Source organism: Sus scrofa, chromosome 10 (genome assembly GCF_054392235.1).
Source record: "Sus scrofa isolate SSC_HxYL_T2T_F1_AM1 chromosome 10, Sscrofa_HxYL_maternal_Yorkshire_Landrace_v2.0, whole genome shotgun sequence".
In the NCBI taxonomy this organism is placed as follows: domain Eukaryota; kingdom Metazoa; phylum Chordata; class Mammalia; order Artiodactyla; family Suidae; genus Sus; species Sus scrofa.
In genome coordinates, this window is record NC_139392.1 from 15,740,896 (window position 1) to 15,757,723 (window position 16,828).

The window sequence follows — 16,828 nt, forward strand, 5'->3', positions numbered from 1 at the left end:
GCACCACAGCAGTGACCCAAGCTGCTGCAATGGCAACGCTAGATCCTTTAACCCACTGGACCATAAGAGAACTCCAGAACAATGTGTATATTATGGTTGTATTTATGTAAACTTTTAATGATACTATTATACACATACATATGTGCAAAAATGTGTAAGGAAAGGAATGAAAGAATATGCATGCAAAAAAATGTATGCCGCACAGTAAGACAGAAAATTGGATGAATAGGATAACTTAAACCTCTCCTAAAACTCTACGTAAGTAGATTAATATTCATTTATATGACCTTCTCTTATAATTACTTTTTTCTGTGAGGGATATCACCCTCTATTTCAATTTCTATCATATGACTTGTATAAAGCAATTATAGATATACCTTTAGATTTGTATGTGTGTGAATTTTTATCATTGTAGGATCTTGCAGATCAGTGGGATCAAACCTTGACTCTCTTCTCGTACATTCTTGAGGAATGGATGAAGTGCCAAAGAAATTGGCTTTATCTTGAACCAATCTTTCGTTCTACAGAAATAAAAAGGTAAAAAACTTAAATGATTCCACATACAGGTGAAAATGTATGGTAGGTAATTTGTTTCCTCTAATCTTTTGAGAAGTCATTTCCTCAAGGAAGACTTAAACAATTCTATCTGTATGCATAGGGGTGTAATCCACCAAATCCTTATTACATATTTTTTTCTTTCATAAAAGATTCCAAGTATCATCTTTATTTTAAAAGCCTTGCTTCTCTCCCCCTCTTTTTTTCTGGCCCCGGCGGCATATAGAATTTTCTGGGGCAGGGATGGAACTTGCACCACAGCTGTAACCCCAGCTGCTGCAGTGACAATGATGGACCCTGAACCCACTGTGCTACAAGAGAACTCAAAAAATAAAAATAAAAAACCTTACTTATCAATTATCAATATAGAACTGTTAAGTACTGGGAGATAAGCGACAAATATGTCATTATAATCCTTAAGCCACAATACTGTGTGTCTTTTTCTGGAATATTGGTGTGGTTTTGATGTGAATAATAGTTTTTAATAGTATTTCTACATTAGTGATGATCTTACTTTGAACCATGTGAATAGAGGCCCTCACAGTTGTTTGCCATTCTACCTTTTATATGTAAGCATTCAAATTAATTTGTCTCTTTTTAAAGTAATAGCTCTTAAGAGTACTTGAGGCATATGTGCTATCTGGGCAGAATCTAAACTAGTGACAGTAAATCACACAAGTTAGTCTATGAGCCATTGTGAAATAAGGTAGGAGGCATGGGAAGGGTATTTGTAAGGCATATGAGAGCAGATAAGAAGACGACTTTGACAATAGGTCAACTATTTTGAACTTTATTTTAGTGGGAAAGGAGAGCTATTAGAATTTTACAACAGAGGGAGTTCTCATTGTGGCACAGTGGATGTGAATCCGACTAGTATCCATGAGGGTGTGGGTTTGATCCCTGGCCTCATTCAGTGGGTCGGGGATCCGGCGTTGCCATGAGTTGTGGTGTAGGTCACAAACATGGCTTGGATCCAGCATCACTTTGGCCAGCAGCTGCAGTTCTAGTTTGACCCCTAGCCTGGGAACCTCCATATGCCATGGGTGCGGCCCTAAAAAAAAAAAAAAAAAAAAGAAGAAGAAGAATTTTACAGATGCTAACTGCCTATTTTGTTATGACATATATATTTCTTGTCATGTGAATGTTTTGGATTCTTCTATTTATCGTTATTCAGATAGTTCTCAGAGGTGAAACCACATACCTAAGGAATATGTGCTTTATGACTACAACAATTTAGTGCCTTCAAGTCAAACCTAACCCTACTTTCTAATAAGGTTTATTAATTGATAGAGAGGTATGAGTCCTAGGTAAGGAAGTTCAAAATATCACCAAGTTATTCTTTTATAGGATTTGCTATGAGGTTAGAAAGGGGGCTTTTAATTAAAGGATGCTGAAGGGCTTCTATGCAGTAATTGTAAAGAAAAGGAAAAAACGGGTCTAACATGGACCTCCCTTTAATGTAAAAGGAGGATGAGCCCAGGAGAAGAATTTGAAGAAGAGGAAGGTGAAGATAGATTCATTAGAGAATTCTTTTTTAGAAAAATTTTATTCTAGTTGATTTACCATGTTCTGTCCATTTGTGCTGCACAGCAAAGTGACCCAACCATACATCCATATACATAGTTTTTTTCACCTTATCCTCCATCATGTTCCATCACCAATGATCAGATACAGCTCCCGGTACTACACAGCAGAATCTCATTGGAGGAAAGAATTGTTTAAGGGAAATTTGTGAGAGTATAGGATGCTATGCCATTTACCTCGCTCCCAATTAACTCTGAGTTGCACTAGACCCTCCCAGAGACATCCGGATGGTGCCAAATGGAAGGGGAATTTGAAGTCTCTCCCTAAGAGGATTTTTGCCAAGCTGTAAAAAATTTTAGTCCCCAAGATGAGGAATGGGATACTAAGGGGAGGGCTCTCGATTGGGCTCCACATATATGCCCCTGGAGTTTGGGGCATTAGAAATTATGACTCGCCTTTTCTCTGGAGAATTTGAGTCAGCCTTTAATAGCAGAACAGAGGAGTGCAGGAATACATGGTTATCAAATGGGAGATCAAGATGACAGAGTAGGAGAACACAGAAATCCCCCCACTAACGCATCAAAAGTACATCTAACACATGGAGCAATTATCACTGAAAATAACTGAAGACTGAAAGAAAGACTTCTACAACAAAGGCTGTAAGAAAGATCCAACAAATTGGGTAGGAAGGGAAGAGAAGTGATCAGGTCAAGACATGTGCTCCTAGAAGGGGACACAGAACAGGAGAGGAATCTCCCTGGGGAGTGAGTGGTTTGAGCCACATATCGGGCACCCTAGACCCGGGGCCTGACATCAGGAAGATGAGTTCTCTTGGATGCTTAGAAAAACAGTGCGACTGACAGGAGGGCTGTGAGAAATCCAGACGCCGTTCACGAATAGTGCACACATACTTCTTGCTCCTGAAACAAGGTAGAGAAAAGAGATTGAAACGTCACTGGACTCTGGCCAGCTTCCCACAACTGCCCTGGCACATGCCCCAATCTGAGCTGAGTGCCTGCTCTTCTCCTGCTTCCTTTGCTGTGCAGCTCCACACTCTAGGGTGAGGGCTGCTGTGGCCAAGAGGGGAGCCCAGTTGGAAGGAACTGAGCCAGGCTGGACCTGGAATGGCCTCTGAATAAGGTAGGAGCAGCCATTTCTGGCACTTAGGAGGACAGTATATCAAAAGCAGTGTTGGACTGGGGCTGGGGCTGGAGCTGCCACAGCCTGCACACAGATCCATGGCAAGCACCCACTCCAGCCCTCTTGCTTCAGCACTTCTCCTCTCTGGAGCAAGGACGCCAATACTGGAAGAGAGGAGAGCACAGCTTACAGTGAATGGAGCCACCGTGGACCCTTAGGGCTTCCACTCCAGCAGCTTGGGACCCCGCCCCACTGCCAGTAGGGTGGTGTTGACGCTGAGCAGGGGAGAGGCCCCAGCTCTGACTCTAGCCCCTGTATCTCCAGTCCCACCTCTTACCAAGGTGATAGCTGCCACCACACCCTGGGCCAAGATGTGGCTCATGCTCATGCCAGATCCAGTTCTCCCACTAAAGCCACTAGGCACACAGGCAGTATATGGATGCTCCCATACAAAGACACCCCTTCAAGAAAGCAGTTGGTAACTATTCTATATAATTTAATAGAGACAGAGAAAGTCAAGTTAAAATGAGAAGACAGAGGAGTGACTCAGTTGAAAGAACAAGAGGAAAAACCCTGAAAAAACAGCTAATGAAACAAGAGTAAATACTTTAGCAAATAAAGGTTTAAAGCATTAGTAATAAGGATGCTAACTGCATTAGGGAAAAGAATAGATGAGTACAGAGAAAGCTTTAACAAAGAACTAGAAAATATAAAAAAGAACCAGTGGCGAGGTAGAATATGGAGAAGTAGAAAGACTCAGGCTCACCTTCTCTCATGAAAACACCAAAATTGCAACTAACTGCTGAACAACCATCAACAAAATAGACTGGAAACTATCAGAAAGATGCCCTACACCCAAAGACAAGAAGCCACAGCAAGACAGTAGGGGGGCGCTGTCATGATATAAGCAATCTCATACCCACCAGATGGGTGACCCACAGACTGGAAAATAACTAATATGCAGATGCTCTTCCACTGTTAGGAGAGTTCAGAACCCCAGGTCAGGTTACCCAGTCTAGGGTCTGGTGTTGGGAGAAGGAGCTCCTGGAGCATTTGGCATTGAAGGCCATTGGGCTTGTGCATAGGGCTCTACAGGACTAGGGGAACAGAGACTCTGTTCTTTGAGGGCGAATGCAGGATTTCATGTGCATTAGGTCCAGGACAAAGCAGGGACTCCATAAGAATCTGGGTCAGACCTACGTACAGGTTTTGGAGGGTCTCCTGGGAAAGGAAGGGGCAGCCATGGCTCAATCTGGAGATAGGACATTGGAGGTAGGGGTCCCAGGGACTAATCATCAGTGCTCCCCTGGAGGCTGCCCTTTTGGGAAAATCTGGCCCCAACCATAAGGGCTGAGAAGCCCCAGGTCAAATAACAGGTTGGAAACACAGCTCTGCCCACCAGAGGGACAGGAACCAGCTCCACCTACCAGTGGGCAGGCACCAGCCCCTCCCGTAAGGACACCTGCCACATGCCCCTGTATCAACTTCACCCACAAGGGGGCAGATACCAGAAGCAAGAGAGGCTACAGCCCTATAGCCTGCAAAAAGGAGACCACACAAAAAGCTACACAAAATGAAAAGGCAGAAATATGAGCCAGACAAAGAACAAGACAAAACCCTAGAAAAGCAGCTAAGTGAACTGGAGACAAGCAATCTACATGTAAAAGACTTCAGAGCAATGATAGCAGAGATGATCTGAAGTCTCAGAGAAAAACCGGAGGCCAAGATGGAGAAATAACAGGAAATGTTGAACACCTAGAAAAATTGAAGATCAAGCAAGGAGAAAATGAAAAACACAATAACCGAAATAAAGAATTCGCTAGAAGGAACCAGTAGCAGAAAGACGAATAAGCAGGGTGGAAGGCAGACTCATCTTCCACCAGTCTGAAATCACTGATGCGGAACAGAATAAAGAAAAAGAATGAAAAGAAATGAGGACAGTAATGCAGTAGTAGTGGGGGACTTTAACACCCCACTTACAGCAGTGGACAGATCATCCAGACAGAAAATCAACAAGGAAACATAGGCCTTAAATGATGCGTTAGACCAGATGGACTTAATAGGTATTTATAGAATATTCCATCCAATAGCAGCAGAATACACGTTCTTCTCAAGGGTACGTGGAGGGTACATCTTAGTTCTCTAGGATACATCACATTCTGGGCCACAAATGAAGCCTCGGTAAATTTAAGAAAATAGAAATCATATCAAGCATCTTTTCCGAGCACAACATGCTAAGACTAGAAATGAAAGAGAAGGAAAAACTGAATCTGTGCGCAGCTGCGACATACACTGCTGCAGTTGGATTCTTAACCCACAGTGCCACAGCGGATATTCCTTTTTTTTTTTTTTTTTTTTTTAACTGTGGTAAAGTATACTTAACCTAAGATTTGCCATTTTATTTTATTTTTATTTTTTTTGTCTTTGTGCCATTTCTTGGGCTGCTCTCGCGGCATATGGAAATTCCCAGGCTAGGGGTTGAATCGGAGCTGTAGCCTCTGGCCTACACCAGAGCCACAGCAACGCGGGATCCGAGCCGCGTCTGCAACCTACACCACAGCTCATGGCAATGCCCGATCCTTAACCCACTGAGCAAGGCCAGGGATCGAACCCTCAACCTCATGGTTCCTAGTCGGATTCGTTAACCACTTCGCCACGATGGGAACTCCAGATTTGCCATTTTAACTACTTTTAAGTGTACAGTTCAGTGATGTAAACCGCATTCACATTTGGTCAACCATCCCCACCCTCTGTCGCCAGACTTTTACATTTTTCAAATCTGAAATTCTTCCTCATTGAACACTATGCCTCCTCTCCTCCCCCAGCCCCATCATCTACTTGTTCTCCATGAATATGTCTTGTCTAGGGCCCTCCTATCAGTGGAATCAGACGGGATTTGTGTCTGGTTTATTTCACTGACTATAATGTTCTCAACATTCATCCTTCTTGTGAATCCAACATGTGTCAGGATTTTTCCTTTTTAACGCCAAATAATATTCTGTTGTATGAATCACCACGTTGTGTTTCTCCATCACCTGTGGGTGGACATTAAGGAAATTCTGTCATTTGCAATAATGTAGATGGACCCAGGGAGCATTATGGACGCATTAGTGTAATGAGTCAGAGAAAGACAGATACTCTGTTGTCACTTATATGTGGAATCCAAAAACCAAAATATATTTTGAATGAATATAAGAAAACAGAGACTCATGGAAGAAACTAGTGCTTACTGCTGAGTAGAGAGAGTGTGGAAGGGAAAGATACAGGTAGGAGATTAAGAGACAACAAGTTACTATGTATAAAATAAATAAGCCACAAGAATATATTGTACAGCACCAATATCAGAAAATAAGAAAATTATTGCCATTCTTTTCTAATAACTTTTAATGGAATAAAATCTATAAAAATATTGAATCACTATGTTGTACATCTGAAACTAATAACAGTACTGTAAGCCAACTATACTTAAAAAAAAAAAAAAGAATTCCCAATTACCTTCCACCAGTAGTTCTCAACCAGAAGTGATTTTGCCCTTTAGGGGATATCTGGCCATGTCTGGATACATTTTTGGTTGTCACAGCTGAGGCGGAGGGATGGGTCCAATGACTAGAGGATGTTAAAAACAGCATACGCTGCAAAGAAAAGCAACCCACCCCCAACAAAGAATTATTTGGCTCCAGTGTTGAAGTTGAGAAATCCTACCTCAGAGACACAGTACACGTTTCCGTCTTGAAAGATTTCCAGTGGTTGCTGGCCAGAGCAAGGGCACGGCAGAAACATACCGTGGAAGCAATAGCGAGGAATGGTTCTGAGAGTTCAGCTGGAGGGAGCCAGGCAAGGGCACAGCGCAGAAGCTCCCGTCGGGACGCTAAAGACCTCAGCGGTGTATCTGTGGGTCACTTGCCTGACACGTACGAGGTAAAAGAGAATTAAAAGTAACATCGGCTGAATTTTTTTTAAAGGCTTTCCCTTTTGTTTCTTCTCTGCGTCCACTTCCAAGCCATGAGGAGCTTGAGTCCAGCTGGAGCTGGCGTAGGATGGGAATGGGAAGTACAGGTGAGGGAAGAAGCGAAGGCACTCGATCCCACAGTCTTTGAAAATCCTTCCCTGCTTCAACTCCAACAGCAGCAGTAAGGAAACTCCCATGAATCTGTCAGTGAGTCCCCGGGCCGCATGTGGGGTTCGCTTCCCTTTCCAAGGGGAGAAGATAATGATGATATTCTGTAAAGAACACTTCTGTACTGAGGCTGGCCCTGCTTTGCATTTCCCTGCCCTCGAAGAGGAGATCGTTAGTGGCAGAATTTGGATTTATTTATACACAACAGTGCTCTCTCCGTGGTTTTCTTCACGTGAAGGCCCTATTCCTTCTTTAAAATCCAGATCCAATATCTTCTTCTCCAAGCGTCTCTCTCTATCCCATTTCCTTTCTAGATTTTCAGGAGCCCTTTGTTTTATTACATTTGGTAGGACACAGATGACTTCTGCTTCCTTTGTGTAGAATGTGGTATATATCTATTATGTATCTCTAACATAATCTTGTTAAATGATGGATTCTACCTAACTTATGCTAATATTCCTTACCAAATACATCGCTTTAGTAGACATTCAAAAATATCTTCAATTAATAATTGATCAGCAAAAATAAAGTACCTTTTGTAAGTTGAACAATATTCCGTGGCAAATGAATCTAGATTACAGTCCCTTCAAAAAGTAACATTTTCTCTTATTTTCTTTCTAAAGCCAGCTCCCAGCAGAAGCAAAACTCTTCTCTCAAGTAATTACCATGTGGAGAGAAATAACGTTAAAAATACAAAACAAACTGGACGCTTTGCGAATAATCACCTCTACAGGAGTCCTTGAAATTCTGCAGAATTGCAATGTACACCTTGAATATATAAAGAAAAGTCTTGAGGTAAAACTATAGCAATCCTAAAGAGGAGAATCATTTAATCTACAAAATGTACTGTAATGCACTACAGAAACTAATTCCAATGCAAATTTTCTTCTTTTTTTTTGGGGGGGGGGTTCTTTTTAGAGCTGCACCTGTGACATGTGGAGGTTCCCAGGCTAGGGGTCGAATTGGAGCTGTACCCATTGGCCTACACCACAGCCACAGCAATACCAGATCCAAGCCGCATCTGTGACCTCCACCATAGCTCACAGCAATGCCCAATGACCACCAAACGAGGCCAGGGATCGATCCTGCATCCTCAAGGATGCTAGTCAGATTTGTTTTCGCTGAGCCATGATGGGAACTCCAGATTTTATAGCTGCCAACAATATTTCAAACTCCCACCATCTTTAGGCTATGAAAATACTATTAAAAGGAAGAGAAAGGTGGATGGATCAAGCTAAATGACCTTAAGCAAAGTATCAGATTTTGGAGTGCTTAGGTTTCCTTATCTTTAAACCGGGAATCATGATAGGGACTTTGTTTTAAAATAGATAATGAATTTAAAGCATAAGAAGTGGCACAAAGTACTTAATAATGAATGTTATCTATATTAGGACCACTACTAGTAAATTGATAAAATCAGCAAAAGTTGACTATTTTGGTGATTATGTAAATTAAATTATTGATTCACATATTTTTACATTTCTAAAATATTAAAATGTCAGCTGGACATACATATTTTTAAAAATGGGTTTTCATATTTGAGATTTGCGGTGAACACATTCACTTCATAAATCAAGTTTTTTCCTGGAAGTCATCTCTTTTCATTGTGGAACGTAAATCTCAGTCGTTGTGGGGTTACCCCTCCAGAATACTCACTATGGCAGCTGTAGCCTCTGGAGAGCTCACTGCCTCAGAAGACCCTTTGCTATCATAATAAGCAAGCATTGGTTATTCCAGCATATCTTTGGCCATCATTACCAACCAGTAATTTTCTATTTATTCATGTACTGAGCACCTACTTTATACCAGGCACTGAGGCTAAATGCTGGGACTACAAAGATAAAAGACATATTCACCACAAATACAAAATCCCTTACAGGAAACAAAAAAGTAAAGAGATAGTACAGTGTGTGATATATACTATGATAGGTTGGATGCTATGACCTGTCAAAGAGGAGAAATTACTCCAACCTGAGGAAAATGATAATTGCTTTTTGTTTTGTTTTGTTTTGTTTTGCCATGCCCATGGCACATGGAAGTTCCTGGGCCAACGATCCAACCCAAGCCACAGCAGTGGCCCTAGCCTCTGGGATCCTTAACCCACTGTGCCGCAAGAGAACTTCCAACCTAGCTCTTAAAAGAAGGGTATGAGTTTGCCAGTTAAAAGAGGTGGGGGTGGGGATAGAGGGTAGCAAGAGCACGCCAGACAAGGGGGTAAGTACAGATATGGAGGCATGAGCAAGTATGGTACAGATATGGTGCCATGAGCAAGTCTGGTGTGTTCTGGAGTTGGAAACAAGATGGTGCAGGTGGAACATAGGTGGCAAAGGTAAAAGTGGGGAAAGATGAGATTCTCCAGGAAAGCAAGGAATAGATGATGAAAGGCCTTGGATATTACATTGAATTTTGACTTTATTGAGTAGCCACTGAAGGATTTTAAGTGTGAGAATGAAATGATTTAATTTAGCATTATGTCCCTGGAAGGAAGGATAGAGTGTATATATAGATTTGAGGCCATTGGGAATAGATATAAAGAAACCAATTTAAAGACTAGAAATAGTGGGGGACCAAAGGAAGACCATGGTGGGGTGGAATAGAAGTGGAGCCAGGAGCTTCGGCTAGGTCATCAGAGGATAAAAGAAAGAGGTCCAGGATTATGCCTAGATTTCTCACTTGGCCTGTGAGGTGGACGATGATCATACTACAGAGATAGGAACTAGAGGAGGAGGAGGCTTGTGTGGAAACGAGGAAGTTTTGTACATATTGTAAATCTAGAACTTAGGGGACAGTCAAGTGAACATCTTCAGTCAGGAACTGGGTATACAGAGGGAAGTGATCTGAGCCAAAGAACCAGTGAATATATATCAAACAGCTCGAGAAGAGCATAATAGGTAGGAAGAGTGCTGAGAATGGAGCTCAGAAGTGTGAGCATTAAAGTGTCAGGGACAAAGGGTCTTGAAGGGGGCATGAGTGAAACCCCAGAAGTCAAAATGAAGGGCAGAGTCAACAAAGTCAAATGCTTTAGAAGTTGTAACATGAAGACTGAAACGCTTTCAAGAAATTTGGTAAGAGTGGGGGCTGGATGGCAGAGCCTGAGAATGAGTGAGAGATGAGTAAAGATTTTGAGTTTAGGAGTTCCCGTCGTGGCGCAGTGGTTGACGAATCAGACTAGGAACCATGAGGTTGCGGGTTCAATCCCTGGCCTCGCTCAGTGGATTAAGGATCTGGCATTGCCGTGAGCTATGGTGTAGGTTGCAGATGCGGCTCAGATCCAGCATTGTTGTGGCTCTGGTGTAGGCTGGCGGCTGTAGCTCCAATTGGACCCCTCACCTGGGAATCTCCATATGCTGAGGGAGTGGCTCAAGAAAAGGCAAAAAGACAAAAAGAAAAAAAAAAGATTTTGAGTTTAGAGACTATCTTTTTAAGACCATTGAATGTGGAGTGGAGAGAAAGTAGGAAAAATAGTAGCTAGAGAAGAACAAAGAGAGACTGTTTCTATATATACCATATATATATATAATGAGAGAATTTAAGAGGGTTGCCTATAGTAGCAAAGACATTGAAGATATGGGAGAGCAGTTAATAAAGCAAGGATGGCTCACTTGCTTTAGTGAATGAGTATTTCTCCCTCTGAGAAGAAGGAAAAGAGTTAAGACTGGTGTGAATGCAGCTAAGTTGTAGGGAGAGGTGGAAATATAGGAACTCTCTGTACAGTAGAATGTCAGGTGACCTGATAAAATGACAGCTTATTCTCTAAGAAGATAGGGAAGAGCCCAAAGTTGTATGGGAAAGCAATGCTGATAATGCTAAAATACAATGCTTTATCAATGACCAACAATATGTGTGTGTGCGCATATGTGTAAGGGTAGGACTTTTTTTGTTTTGGTTTTCAATTGCCTTAGTTTTGGTTTATTAATTTTTTTCAGCAATTTAAGTATAGCTTTCACTGAGCACAGAATATTTTTTTGACTGTTAGTGCTATGCATACTGCAACTTTAATAATGCAATTTGTGTGTGAACATATCAGCCCAAATGATGATATAATTCATATCATGATTAAACTCTGAATTGTGTTTCTTTTGACTCCGGACAGGACTATCTTGAAACTAAAAGAATGATTTTCCCAAGATTTTATTTTCTTAGCAATGCCGAACTTCTTGATATTCTAGCTGATAGCCAAAATCCCGAGTCTGTACAGGTAATATCATTATTCTCTGCTCAGCAAAATTATTTCCCAACCAGGTTAGAATTTTATAATGTCATTGGCATTTGTGTCTGGTCTGCAGCCTCATCTTGGGAAATGTTTTGAAAATGTGAAACAGTTATTCATAGGGAAACAAGAAGTTGGCCCTCCTGCTGTGATAATGCTCATATCTGCTGAAGGAGAGACTCTCGTGCTGCCCAAGTATGATATCTATGTTATAAACTAAGCCTTTAGACTCTGTAAAACTTTGCTGTTTAAAACCTTTGCTTGAAAATTTCTGACATTTCATAGAAGTTTGCTAAGCACACTATTTCTTCAAAGATAACTTGGTAGGGTTTTACATTTCCGTCTCTGTGTTTATTAATATATCCTGTAAGCCAACGCAAGGTTGCATTATACAAACATAAATAGAAAGGAAATTTGCTATTTGTTTAGGGTTGTTGATGCAATGCCCACTGCTGCTTCCACTGACCTCTGGTGTTATCATGGAAGGCTCCCAGGCAATTGTAATAAGCTAGGTTCTTCCATTACGCTGGTCCAATTTCCCACCACTTATCAGGGCTCACCTGCCTTTGGCATGTGGCTCCTAATATGAGTTGATTAAAAAATGCTTTGCCCAGGCTTTCCCATTTACAAAATCCCTCACGGGACACCGACCTAGGCTTGCTGTATAAAACATTCACTAAGGATTCTAAAAATGCTTTGTAGTATAATTTATCTATTTTGGAAATTCATATTTTACTGGATCCCCTTAACTTTGCAAATTCCTTGTTCTGATGTCAGAATTGTGTAAGTCTAGGTGATACCTGATAATGTTTTCTGCATACTTTTCTAATTTAAATCTAGAAAAACCAAAAGATATTATTGAATTATATAGTCCTTTGGCCCATGAAATTATAATTGTAGAAAACGTAGCCTACAGACTTAGCAAAAGAGTGAAACATAAGTAATAAAAATAATTCTTCATAATGTTATTTTTGAAAAAATTATAGGAGAATCCGTTTAAGAAGTGGTGTGGAACAGTGGCTGGTACATGTAGAGAAAAGCATGTTTGATGTGGTAAAAAAGTAAGTACAATTTTCAGATCCTAAATTTATATTTTATAAATATATTTAAGCTTGGTTAATTATCTACTAGTATAAGTGAGAAGCATCCGAAGAAATACATTGAGTAAAGTCTTTTATGAAATGGGTTTTGATAGAACGTGATGGAACATGACTAAATGGAAAATAATCATTTTTACAGTGTAAATGTCAGTTTGAGAATGTACTCATGGACAACATTCAGTTTTTGTGTACTTTAAAATTCATAAGTGTCTGGAAACTGGCCAGAACCAGAAGTGCTGTCCATTTCTGCCTGCTTTCAAAAGCCCCACTGCCCAGGAGGCTTCCAGGTGCAGCCTACTCCACTCCTTGGCATTTCTGTCCCACTTTGGCTTCCTGGTATTGTTTACTTGCTTTAGTTTTAATGTTCTCCTATTCTCTATTTTGATCTGTCATTGCTGTTTGTTTCGAATGAAGAAAGAGCCTCAGAATGTGAATAATTAAATTTGACTATACCAGCCTTCCACATGTCTAATTATTTACTATTGTTTATAGAAAGGCTATTGGTCTTTAAGTTTTAGCATCTACATTTATTAATATTATTCCAAATACCAATACAAGGTCTCTGGATAGCAGAGCAGATTATTATTATAAAAATAACCATGGTGGCTTTCCTTTGTCCCAGTTCTTACCTTTGGGGTAATGTAATAAGAACCAAATGTCACGTTACATGCGAGGGGGGCGAGGGTACTTCTGCAGGCAAAGAAACTCAAAAAATGCATCAGGGCATGGGATGCCATATGCAGCAACAGGGGTGGACCTAGAAATTATCATACTAAGTGAAGTAAGTCAGAGGAAGGCAAATATCATATGAGATCACTAAATGTAGAATCGAATAAAAAATGGTACAAAAGAACTTATAAAACAGAAACAAAATCAAAAGATTTTGTCACCAAATGTGTGGTTACCAAAGGGGGAAAATGGGGAGGGATGTAAATTAGGGGGTTGGGATTGACGTATACCCGCTGCTATATAGAAAATAGGTAAGCAACAGGGACCTGCTGTTTAGTACAGGGTCATCTACGCAATACTGTGTAATAACCCGCATGGGAAAAGAATCTGAAAAGGAATGGATATATGTGTATGTATACCTGATTTACTTTGTTATACACCTAAAACTAACACAACTTTTTTTTTTTTTTTTTTTTTTTTTTTTGTCTTTAGGGTCACACCCGTGGCGTATGGAGGTCCCCAGGCTAGGGGTCCAATCGTAGCTGTAGCCGCCGGCCTACATCACAGCCACAGCCACGCTGGATCCTTAACCCATTGAGTGAGGCCAGGGATTGAACCTGGCCTCATGGTGCCTAGTCAGATTCTTTTCTGCTGCACCCCGACGGAAACTCCTAACACAACTTTTTAAGTCAGTTATACTCCCACAAAATTTATTCTTAAAAATGCGTCTGGGCACTTGAGAGACAAGCAAATTTCCAGTCGTTGCTCTGGGATTTTTCTAGTTAAACAGTCTTGTTATTTGCTAATGATGATAGTCCTGTCTCTTTCTTGACAATTCTTTTAAAAATGTCATCTTTTCATGTTGTTTGGGTCAGTGTTGAAAAGTATTAATGATAGTGAGCATCCTTCTCTTGTTCCTAATTTTATTGGGAAAGCTTATAGTGTTTCACTGTTTATGATGCTTAGGTTTCTGGAACATATCCTATATAAAAGTCACAGTTTTAATCTTTTCGTATTTGCACAATTTTTAATAAGAATATTTAATTACATCAAATGTTTTTATGAATCTACTGAGAACCTCACATCTTTGCCTTTAATTTATGGATGTCATGAATTACAAACATTTCTTTATGTTGAACTTTCCTTGATTTTCTTATTCATTGATTGGCCCTTTATTTCCTAAGAAAACTACACTAAACATGTGGTACTTTTTTTGTGGATTCATCAATTTCTTTTTAATTTTCAACATCTATCATGTATTTTGATGTTATGTTGTTATACATAAAACTTTAGTACACTGTACCTTTAGTCAATGTATCAGTATTTAATACCAGTTGATATTTTTTGCCTAAATGCTATTTTGTTTAATACTAATAACTTGGCATCTTGATCTCGGGGGGCCATGAGTGCCATGGCTTTCAGTGGCATCCTAGATCCTTGACCGGGGATGGAACCCAAACTGCAGCAGTGAAAGCACTGAGTCCTAACCACTGGACCACAAGGGCCAGCCGGCTTCATGAAGGACCTAGGTCCTTGTCCTCTTTGAAGAAATAATTCAGCAGAGAGACGAAGGTAGTGAAGCAGGTAAAGCATTATTAAAGCAGAGTATGTGTGAAAAGGACACATGGGTGAGCTAAGAGAGAGAGTTGCCCTCTTGGGGTGGTTTAAACTGCTTTCATGGGGACAGTTTTCTGGGTTCCCTCTGTCTAATCATCTTGCTCGTTGCTCATATCTGTTCTCAGGGTGTTCCCTGATGTGCGTGCACATCTTTAGTCAAGATGGATTCCAGCACTAGGGTCTCTGGGAAGTTGGCAGGGCATATTATAGACTGGCACCCCCTTCATTCCCTGATCCCTTAGGATCTTTCCTGCACACATGTGGTCTGGAAGGTCTCCTTGATTCTTTAGGGAAAATAAATGTGGTCATTTTAGCTTTTTACTCCAGCGAATCTCAGCTTCTCTCTGCTCCTGCCTTTATCTTTTCTTGAAATGTCAGGAGACAGCATGCAACTACTCAGCCTGGGACTCAACTACCTGCCTACCTCAATATCTATCTCTGTGATCCCAAACATCCGTATCACAGTGGTATTTTTAAATTTTTGTGTCATGTAAATATTTCTTGAATCAAGAGTGGATTTTAATTCTTGCTTTTGTTTTCCTTTTTATCAATATCAAAGTGCTTGTTGTCAGTGCTGATTAGTCTGCATGCGCAGAAGATCCATTCTCTGCCCTATTTTGTATTGTGTCCACTTGGGATGCTCACATCCATGGAGTGAATAACCTGGATTCCTGTGCCCTCTAGCTTTCAGTAGGGACAGCAAATGTGAGGCTCCCTGTCTGTCTCACTACAGTTTTGGCAGAATCTATGTTCCTTTATCTAAAGCTTTACCTTTTGACAGGTGGTCCTTCTCCAAAGAGTCCAACCCTCGCAGGTTCCAGTAATAACTGCTCCTCTTACTACTTCAGGTCTTCAGTGGTCACGGCTGCCCCCAGGTGCTAGACCTTGGTGCTTTACCAGCCCTGTTGATTCCCTTAACCCTGCCCTCTTCTTTGCAAAAAACCCCTTCATTAAACTCTCTGCAAGTAACCCTTTGAATGTGCAGCTTCCTACTGATGCTGATATACTGCCTTTCAAAATATATGCTGATTACCACCACATTTGGACTCATGCCTGCCATCCTGTTGTTTTCTAATTGACCAGGCTTTTGGTTTCAGGGTTTTTTTTTTTTTTTTTCCCACTTACTATTGCTAGATTGAGTTTCTTCATCTCTTTCGGTATAGCTGTGCCAAAGTTACAAACACTTTCTTTTTTCTAGTGAATGCTCCTAAGATTTTAATACATGTAGTGAACACATTTTTATCAGAGTCTGTAATAAATATCTCCAGTTTGTCCCCAAAGAGCAATGAGTCACTTCACAATTCCTTCTCCTCACCTTCTCCATGTTGTAATCATTTAGGATTTTATTCCAAGTCCTGTTAGTTCTCTATTAATGGATCAGTAATTATCCCAGCTTAGTAAGTTTTTTGGTTTGTTTTGTTTTCATTCGTTGCTGTTTTATACATCTCACATTTTAAATTTTGTTCTCATTTTGCTGTATGTATTTCCAATTAATTTTTTCAGAAAGCATCTCTGCTAGTTTGGCTGAGACTAGAATTAATTGTAAGTTCAAATTCAGTTTGTTGAATTCTTATTTCCCAACATATCATTAAAACAATCTGTTGCTAAGACAAAACTCAGTTTACTGAGAAAGGAAAACACTATTTAGACCCTTAAAGAGTGCCTCAGAGGAGGAATGATAAAATGGGAATATTTGTTGAGATTTTGAAGTCTGATTTATGGCAGTTCTTTTATTGGGAGTGGACTGATAAAATTGGAATATTTATTGAGATTTCAAAGTCTGGTTTAGGGAAGTTCTTTTATTGGAGAATTAGGTAAAGATCAAGATGTAACAGTTTAAGACTGCTGGACACAGCAAAGCAGAATTTTCCCATTTACGCTGGGATTTGGGAGAAA

The 16,828-nt window shown here is 40.4% G+C and overlaps 1 protein-coding gene across 1 annotated transcript in view; it reads left to right on the forward strand.

The window, feature by feature from the left end:
- The window catches only part of DNAH14 (dynein axonemal heavy chain 14), a 343,434-nt gene that overhangs the window by 135,413 nt on the left and 191,193 nt on the right, over nt 1–16,828 (forward strand). Inside the window, exons 22-26 of the mRNA XM_084979196.1 lie at nt 416–537; nt 7,960–8,131; nt 11,430–11,534; nt 11,623–11,741; nt 12,533–12,607. Of these exons, the coding sequence (XP_084835322.1) occupies nt 416–537; nt 7,960–8,131; nt 11,430–11,534; nt 11,623–11,741; nt 12,533–12,607 (593 nt within the window). The remainder of the gene's footprint in view (nt 1–415; nt 538–7,959; nt 8,132–11,429; nt 11,535–11,622; nt 11,742–12,532; nt 12,608–16,828) is intronic.